General features: G+C 46.2%; 1 protein-coding gene across 1 annotated transcript; it reads right to left on the minus strand.

Annotated features, from left to right (window-relative positions):
- Window positions 1-3: 3 nt before the first annotated feature.
- LOC129859865 (protein FAM171B-like) lies at window positions 4-8,757 on the minus strand. Its single transcript, XM_055930059.1, has 8 exons — window positions 8,318-8,757; window positions 6,684-6,917; window positions 5,529-5,621; window positions 5,223-5,381; window positions 4,608-4,778; window positions 4,041-4,157; window positions 3,742-3,865; window positions 4-3,515 (listed from the first exon to the last, which is right to left on the minus strand). Exons 1-8 carry the CDS (start codon window positions 8,526-8,528, stop codon window positions 2,177-2,179), a joined length of 2,448 nt encoding a protein of 815 aa, XP_055786034.1. The 5' UTR covers window positions 8,529-8,757; the 3' UTR covers window positions 4-2,176.
- Window positions 8,758-9,464: the final 707 nt, after the last annotated feature.

The following is a 9,464-nucleotide window of genomic DNA, read 5'->3' on the forward strand; positions in this document are numbered from 1 at the left end:
GCATCATTTTGGTATCAAGTGAGTTTATTACTTAGGCATTGATAAGTGCACAAAAAGGCAGACTAATCACACTACTGTAATATACTGACGTAATCAACACAAGAAATGCCCGTTTCAAAAGCCTGAATGCCAGTTAATGTTAAATGAACACGGACAGTAGAAATACACTACATTACAATGAAATAAATACAAGGAAATACATTCAGTGAAGGCCACTTTGAAAAGAATGGGCCAGTGGGGTCTGTTTTGTCTCTGAGAAATATTATTACATACTATACTTTATACAATCCTCCAACGGTTGAAACAGCTTGTTTTTCATCAACTTCATCAGTGGCGAACACAACAACAACAAAGTGTTCAGCATTCAATCATGTTAAGCTTCATAAATCATCGCTGCATTCGTCAGGTGTATAACTTTGCGCTGCTACATTTAGAAGGTACAAGTTGCTACGTCGTCAAGCTTTTTACACTCCAGATCACATGTGAACCTATTCATCGCACCAAAGCTAACATACAATAATGTAACAAACCTCCGAAGTACAGCACAAACACTAAAGCTTGGGTTCATGAATAGTGATGATGGCTCAAAAAAAATATTTCACTCTGAGAAGCATTCTCTCAGAACATTTGTCTTCGCAGTTGCTGAGAAAGGATAGGACGATGTATGCATACACACATAAAAATACACTATCACACATACTAGATCATATGCTTGAGTATGTACATACCAAATAAAGCTATTCATGTGCAGTATTTATCTTCATACACACTGAAGGACTGGCGTGTGTGATGTCACACCACGAGGAAGACTAAATATGGGCAAAATATGAATGACGTTTCAAATTTAGCAGCAGGACGACTGATATCGCAGGTCAGATCATTTTCAGGAGGAGATTGTGTGCTTCTCCAAATATATCAGTCCATCACAGTAATATAGTTTGTGTTCATTTGAAATACCACCTCACTTTTTACAACAACAAAAGAAAACATTAATTTGAGTGCCTTCATTTATTTGAGTGTTTTATGTTACGCTTATTACGTTCTCATTGCAGTGGGTTCTAACCAATCAAATTATATTATGTGTATCGTTCCCAATTGTGCTCCAATGCATCACAAACAGGCAAATGAAAGTGTTCTGTGCTTTTTAGACTGAACAATGAAAGCTTAAACTGACCACCTCCCCATACTCCATCTGTATGTAAGAACAGCGATGTGTTGTGTAAGATCTGCTCGTGGAACAGGAATCATTGAACATCAACAGTAACTATTTGAAGAAGAATACGTTAAAGTAATACATGACTGGATTAGTATCCCTCAGACTTAATGTCCCTAAGAGGAGACATCCTTTCCATTGTCTTCACACTACAAGTCAAATACACATACTTTCCTCTTTTCATACACAACATTTTACTTTATACCTTTCATGCATTCTCAAAGAAATATGGTATTTTCCCCTTAATAGAGGTGTAAAGATGACCTCTAAAAGGGACAGCTGTGAATCAGTGTCTGGTTTATAAACAGAGCGACAGACAGATGGCTGGGTACAGCCAGTCTTAAACACTGTGAGCAGAGCAGGCAATGGTGTTTATATTGATTTCCTTTAAAGGCAGGCAATCACGGTGGGTAAGTGTCAGTGTTCTGTACAGGAGGACTGTATCACTGTCCGTCTCTGCTGCCAGATCTCATCGGCTCAGCCCAATACAGCCCTCTATCCTCTCCAATTACCCTTCACTATCTCTCTATACAGTATCTCTAATTCCTCATCGCAGGCAGTGTAAAGAACGCATCTTCTTTGATGCAGATGCCAGGAATGAGACGATCTGAAGCCATACTACTGCTGTGTCGCACTAGCATCTATCTAACTATTCCTTTAAGAAGGACTGGAGCATACACATCCATCAAACCACAGAAAACGCTTTAACATCGCCGTACATTGTCTCAGCCGTCCGTCAATGTACGACCCCTATAGGAAAACAATAAACAATAAACTCAATCCCTTCTTGACAGACTCAACGTTTCTGTAACCATCGCAGCCAATTCAGGAAAAAGCACTGACCATGCAACTGGACATGAAAAAAGCACATTAACTACTGAATGCCAATCATGTCAATACACTTCCAGAATTGACTGGTAATGAAATAAGTCCCATCCCAGTCCATCTCTGGTGAGCAGTGCCTTAGCTCCGTTTGACCAGCCTCTCTTCTCTGACATGGTGCCTGGCACTTCTCTTCTCGGCCCTCCCCTTCTCCCTCACCTTCCTCAGCCTGCGTGGGGGCGGTGTCCCCCTCGACTCACTGTCCTCCTGTGCACTGGACGTGTCCATCCCGTCCCTCTCCTCCGGGATATTGGGAATGGCCCCGCTGCTCCCGTCCAGAATGTTCCTCAGGTAGGGGTCTTCAGGGGTGCAGGTGGCGGTGGTGCCGCTCTCACTACTGCTCAGGTCCTGCTCCTCGCTGTAGCGCCCTCTGCTGTGGTGGGGGAACGAGCCCCGGATGGAAGGCCTCTCTCGCTCCGCCTCCCTCACACTCTGCTGGGGCTCATTCATGTCCACGCCAGAGTCCAGGCTGGTGTCGTTACTGCTGGGGGGCCGTGGGTGGCGTCCCTGGAGCTCTATGATGGAGTGGCGGACTGAGGCGGCTGGTTTCCCATCCAGGGAGACGAACCAGGCCCTGGGGTGAGGCGACGAGGCCTTGCCTCGGGTCAACTCCAGGAGTGTTCGCTCTGATATCCCCTGAAGTTCACTGGGGCCCCCCATCCCACTGCTGAAGGCCCTCATTCCAGCCGCCTCGTTCAGAGTACCGGGGACGGAAACGGAGGACTCTGGGAGGCTGCTGTAACGGCCCCACGCCCCAGGATTAGAGGCTGGGCCTTGGGGGGTGGTCTCCAGGGCCTGGGGCTGGTCCTGGCCGCCCTGCTGGGGGTTGGCTCCCTGGGCATGGTGGGGGTTCTTAGGGAGGGTCTGGGTGTAGCTGTCCTGACCTCCCTGCTCAGAGTGGGAGTGGGAGTCATTAGCTCCTCCGTTGCGGGGGAAGGTGGCCGACTTGCAGCCTGATCCTTGCTGCTCCCCACCCTGGCTGCTGAAGCGCTCCGGGGCCTGGAGGATGGCCACAGGCTGGTTGTAAAGGTGGAGCAGCTGAGCACCTCCACCCAGGTGGGCTCTGTTCTGCTCCTCTCTGGACCTCTCCCTCAGCCTGGCCACCTCCTCACTGTTGACGTAGTGGTGTGATGCCTGGGGTCCCTTGGCCCCGCTCCCCACATTTTCATACAGGAGGGTGGACCCACGCCCGGGGTCTTCCACATAGATGTTGTAGTTGGCTTTGTTGTGCCTGGGGGCGGAGGGGTCACACTGGATGCTGCGCGAGGCCAGGCCGTGGGCTCTGTCTCCGGGGTGGAAGGACATCATGGCATGGCCCTCCTCCATGTGGGTGGAGGTGGTCTGGTCCTTCTTCAGAACGGACAGCTTAGAGAACGGTGCTCTCCTCCTCCTCCTCGGCCCCTGAGAGGAACCTGAACCTCTGCAGATGACAGTCAACACAGCAGGTTGAATGAGAAGCAGAGAAGGTAGTCAATACACAGTGGTTTTTTGGGGGGATCTTTGTTATGTGTACGTTTAACTTCATATAATCAGTATTTGAGTCAACGATTAGTAGAACAATCCTGACAAAAACACCCCATCTGTGATATTTCCAGCTGCAGTTGACACACGATCAGTAACGTTAGTTAATTAGGTTGGTCTCTTACCCACATTGACACAGCAGCACAGCCAGAAACCCCAAGACTATAACCAGAGTCCCACCCAGTATTCCTATGAGCAGGTAGGTGTGGTAGGAGAGGAATTCCATTGAGCTGGCATGGCCCATATAACCTAGACAGGTACAGACAGAGATGAGCTGATTATATTATGTTGATCGTGGTCAATATGTTCTCCAGGATAGTAAGACATGTTTGAAGACAATACTGAGAGTGAGACTCCATCAGTTAGTTCATTTGTAACATTCAATTCATGAAAACTTCATTTTGGACCGTTACAATCGTTATACCGTTGGAGGAGGGTAGGGGTGCAGCGATCCAGTAACCCAGGTGAGAAGCAATGTAGGTCCAGACCAGATGATCTCCAACCATCTTCACTATCCCCAGACCCTGGTTCTCCCAAGCACCTGGAGGACGAAACATCGTGAGGAAAATGTATGAAGTAAAACTTGGAAGACACGGGCAGATACTTCCAGTTCCACAAAGTAAGTGAACACAGGAAGTATTTTGTAAACACAGCCTTTGAACAAGTTACTAAGGTAGTTCCAGTCCTAGTCCTTCTGTTGCACTAATAGCTATATTCGTAAAGAACAGGAAAGCCCGCACACTGTTTATGCTCCCGATCCTCACCTCTTTATTGACACCGTTTAGATCCAAACCGGATGTTCCTCTTCGTTTTGACCAGACGAAGAGCCGGTTTGAATCGAAACATTGCCAATAAAGAGGTGAATTGGGAGCAGAAACAGTGCGCAGGCTTTCCTGTTCTTTACAAGTATTCTTTATTAACCCAGCACTCGCTGTATGTTTTTAAGGATGTGCGTATGACCACAAACGTCTCTAGTCGCTATATTCCCCACCTGTCTTGGTGTTGAAGTCCCAGGCAGGGAGGGTGTCCGAGGGCCTCAGGTTGGTGGTGTGTGCCAGGGGCAGGGAGATCTGGATGGGGCCGTTCACCTGGACCTCCTGACCACCAGAGTACAGCAGAGTGCTGACCGCTGCCATCGCCCGCAACTCAACACTCCTGAACACTGAACACACATACAACAGTGGAGGCTGCTGAGGGGAGGACGGCTCATAATAATGGCTGGAAGGGATCAAATGGAATGGCATCAAACACATGGAAACCAAGGAAACCAAGTGTTTGATGTAATTGGTACCATTCCACTAATTCCGCTCCAGCCATTACCACGAGCCCAACCTCCCCAATTAAGTTGCCACCAACCTCCTGTGACATACAAACACACGGGAGAGAATTACAACATATCCAACGTTTAAAAATATGCAGGCTCTACAAACACTACAACATTAATGAGGAATAGTTTTCAGCAAATGAACAGGGCTACTTCAGCTCAGAATCTTGAAGTATTCCTCAATCTTGGAAGTGTTCAATGCTTACTTTCATGTATCAATACCACCTCTCATTTCCATTAGTTGGTGCACTGCACTCCATGTATTCGATTTGCTGAGCCCACCTGACTTGTTGTGAATGATGCCTGGGGTGCAGTTGACACAGTCCTTGCCTAGGTGGCGCTGTGGCACGGTCAGGTAGGCCATCACTGTGGAGGTGTTACTGCCGTCTGAGAGCATCAGGTGACTCTTGGGGAACTGAACGCTGGGCTGGTAGGAGAAGTCTGTGGAAATAAGAAAACGACAAGATGGAGTTAATTCCCTCTACCAAAGCACTTCTGCCAGAGTAGACTAAAATTGTTCAAAGAGTAAGATGTTGCATCACATTTAGGGTTATGTTCAAGTGACAGTTTCCAGATGCGTGCACATACCAGGTAACTTCCCAGTGATGAGCACGGAGTCGTCAAACAGCCAGATGTTGCCTTGGTTTTGAGGGAGCAGCGATAAGGTCACTGAGGAGAATACTGTAAAAACACATGAGGTCAGGTCAGGTGACATTCCAGTCAGGAAATCACTAGACACTATTGAGATGTACCTTCAAAAGGGTCCCTTTGTAGTGTGTCATGTTTCTGTACTTCTACAAAGACACCAGTAGATGGCGACATTGAAAAGGGCTTTTTATGGTCCTGCGTGTAAGAGTAGAGAGAAGGGAGGTGGCTTTTGATGACGCAGAGCATAGCTTGTACCACCAGTCACCTCTCTCTCAGTTCTTTCTTTGCCCCCTCTCTCTTTATCTTTCTCTGTTCTATCTCTTTCTTTCTCTCCTTTGCTCTGCCTTATTCAAGAGAGAGAGAGAGACAGAGAGACACACACAGAGAGAGAGAGAGAGAGAGAGAGAGAGAGAGAGAGAGAGAGAGAGAGAGAGAGAAAGAGAGAGACAGACAGAGAGAGAGAGACAGAAAGAGAGAGAGAGAGAGAGAGAGAGAGAGAGAGAGAGAGAGAGAGAGAGAGAGAGAGAGAGAGAGGGAGAGACAGAAAGAGAGAGAGAGAGAGAGAGAGAGAGAGAGAGAGCGCAGCCCTAAGAGCAGCAGTCTCCTCTTACTAAATACAGCATGTCAAAAAGGTGGTCAGAGTCCCCTTAACATCTTATTCAATACAGGTGCAATTAGCTGACACTAGATATGACATGGCATTATGGTGTTACATTTCAGCACAAAACACTTGCCTCGGATTCGCTGGCTACACGTTCTAGACATAGTGAGTGCATCCTGCTTCTGAGAGTAAGAAATCAATACAATTAATACAGTGTACAGCATTAAATTGTGCTTTGCTCCAACGCAAAAACAAAAACAAACGCGGATGCTAATGTGCTATGTGACACAGTAGGTGAACACCTTATTTTGCTCATTGTGTCAAATCAATGCTTTAAAGGAAAGGAAGCAAACAGCTATATCATTTAGTAGTTTGGGTGAACTATCCCAGTTTAAACTCTAGAATTTAGCCACACCCGACACCCATAGGTCAGCTGGTTGGGTGCTTCTCAGGGACTCCTCCAGGTGGGGCCAGACTGTCACAGTGCTACTCACTAGGTCTCTTGGTGATCCTCCAGGGCAATGGGGTGAGGACGTATCCCTCCATGCTAGCTACAATGGTGAGGCTGAGGCCCAGGCTGTAGGGGACCCTGAGCAGCACCTCTCCCCTCTCCCCAGTCAGGGCCTGGCTACTCAGGATGTGGTTGACAAACACCTCCACCTGGGCCCCACCCAGGCGCTGCCGGGTCACCTGATCCTTCACCAGGACCCTCAGGGCAAAGTGCGGCTCTGGGGAGACACAGGAAACAGGAAGTGAGACGCAGGAAGTGAGGCAGTTTGTGTATTGCAATGACAAAGTAATATTAAACCTTTGTTTGTATGGCTGATTTTCTACACTAGAATTGCAGAACACTAATGTATGTTCATAGAATGTACCAGTGCAGAACACAACCTTTGTAGTGGAACTAATCATTTACAAAGCCACATACAAAGAGACAAGACTACACTAAAAGACAAAGGAGGTGCATTTAAAGGTGTTTTCGAAGGTTTATCTGAAGGTGTATGCCAGTGTGGGGCTTTGTGAATGCAGGGATCCCATTTTAACGGTCTCTCCTCAGATTCAGTGGCAGCTCTATGAATTATCTCAGGAACCTTTAACTGCACATGAAAATGTGATGAAAGCTGAATCTATGAGAGGTAATGAAAAATAGATCAAAGTGCTGTAGCATCTGTGAGAGGTCTTGTGCGGTGTCAGACGACGTTCCCTCCCCTAAAACACACACGCACACACACACACACACACACACACACACACACACACACACACACACACACACACACACACACACACACACACACACACACACACACACACACACACACACACACACACACACACACGCTATAGGCCAGGCCCTATTTAGCATACCAGGCTGCCCCAACAAAACTGCTTCACAACAGCAACAATGAGCAAATGTAGCCTATTTATAGACTACAATCTGTTCACTAATCTAATCTGACCATAGTTACTCATGATAATAACTCTAACTAATATGATGAGGCTTAGTCAATTAAATAAAGGACTTCTGAAGCAAGGCAATGGTGAAAAAGATATGGTGTGAGCGTGCTGTACTAAAGGATTAAAACCCTGATCATTACAAACACCGTTTCACATTGGCCATACTGATAATACCCTTATCTCGAAAACCTTCAAATGAAATCATAACACTAAATCCGATTAGCTGCCAGGGGAATCTGTCGAGGGGACAGACTATTAGATTGCAGTGAAAGTCATACATCTTGGTAAGATACTTTATATTGAATGTGTAGAATACTCTACAATACGTGAAGACAAAGTTGGTAAAACCGGTGTAATAGGTTTACTGATAACGGTTCAATCAGTGTGTACATTGTTTTAAAACATCATTGTATTTCTGCGAGTCATTTGTATGTATTATTGTTGTAGCCTATGTTGAGTGAGATAAATACACAAAATATCATATAGGTTAATAGCATCATCATATATCGTCCTTTATGATATTATCAATGATAAATTATTATCAGTTCCGTTATCATGCACAATGTTTTATTCTCTCCACACTGAACATTTTCTCCCCACCATTTTAACATGCTGAACAGGCCCACAAACCCGCAGCCCAACCCAAATATACCGCAAACATGTCCTGTACCTGGTGTTAGGGCAGACGGATTCTGAAACTGATAAAGGGCCGTCTGGCCGGTGATGGACCCGTCTGGGACAGTGGAGATGACATTGTCCTCGGCGGCCAGCAGCGTGGGTAGGCCGCGGAGGACACCACCCTCCGGCGCCGCCCTCACGACACCATCCCCGCAGGAGATCACAACCAGCGAGAAAAGCAGGTACAGGCGGTCCGCAGGCATGGCGAGAGGGAGCCGCGAACCAAAGACATAACTGCGCGAAATGAGACGGAGAAGGAGGAATGGAGGCCTAGTCTCGCCGCTTTCTTTGTCATGGAAACCTCATGGTGGAACGGAGGCAGGTAACCTAAGTATGCACAGAAAGCAGGCAGGCTGGTGCTGATGCTGTGTTTTCGGGGCGTACAACAACAGAGACGGGAGATGGTGCTGTTACATCATAGATACAACTCTACAATGCCCTCTGTCGGAAATGTATTTTTGTACATAAACAAAAAGATGGTAGCCTACACATGTTATAAATTGATGCCAAGGACAGCCACACTCTGGCCGATGTGCACAATCAAATAGTGTCCAACGAGCGGAACAATTTAAATGGAGCAAATACATCCCATGACATTTTCACATGCAAATAGCAGAATAATTATATGTAATGTCTCTATTGCTCATGGAATTACTTTCCATGACTGCAACATTACTTTAAAACAATATTATTTGAAGAAATAGCCTAATCTACATTGTATACAAAATTATTTTACGAGGAAAAACATATCCCTAAACAATGGAGTAGGGGCTCCCGAGTGACGCAGCGGTCTACGGCAGCATTGGATCTCAGTGTTGAGGCGTCACTACAAACACCCATGTTCAATTCCAGGCTGTATCACTACCGGACGTGATTGGGATTCCCATAGAATTGCGCACAATTTGCCTAGTGTTGTCCGGGTTTTGCCGGTGTATACCATCATTGTAAATAAGCATTTGTTCTTAACTGACTTGCCTAGTTAAATAAAGGTTAAACAAAAATAGCCTAGGTCCTTCGTTTTCTGATGCCTTTTCTCAGAAATGAGTCTAAGAAAAAAAATGTGTTCATATGTGTGGGGGAAATCGAAAGGGTCCATTAATATTTTATTTGAAGCACCACTTATCAATTCTAGAAAGATA

The sequence above is a fragment of the Salvelinus fontinalis genome, chromosome 7 (genome assembly GCF_029448725.1).
Source record: "Salvelinus fontinalis isolate EN_2023a chromosome 7, ASM2944872v1, whole genome shotgun sequence".
NCBI lineage: Eukaryota > Metazoa > Chordata > Actinopteri > Salmoniformes > Salmonidae > Salvelinus > Salvelinus fontinalis.

Bases quoted from the DNA above. Each gene is read 5' to 3' on its own strand.
- LOC129859865 (XM_055930059.1), bottom strand. From the start codon at position 8,528: ATGCCTGCGGACCGCCTGTACCTGCTTTTCTCGCTGGTTGTGATCTCC. The intron at 4,779-5,222 runs GTGGGCTCAGCA...ATGTGTGTTCAG, and splicing joins CATCATTCACAACAAGTCAG to TGTTCAGGAGTGTTGAGTTG. The intron at 4,158-4,607 runs GTGGGGAATATA...TTCGTCCTCCAG, and splicing joins GGACTTCAACACCAAGACAG to GTGCTTGGGAGAACCAGGGT.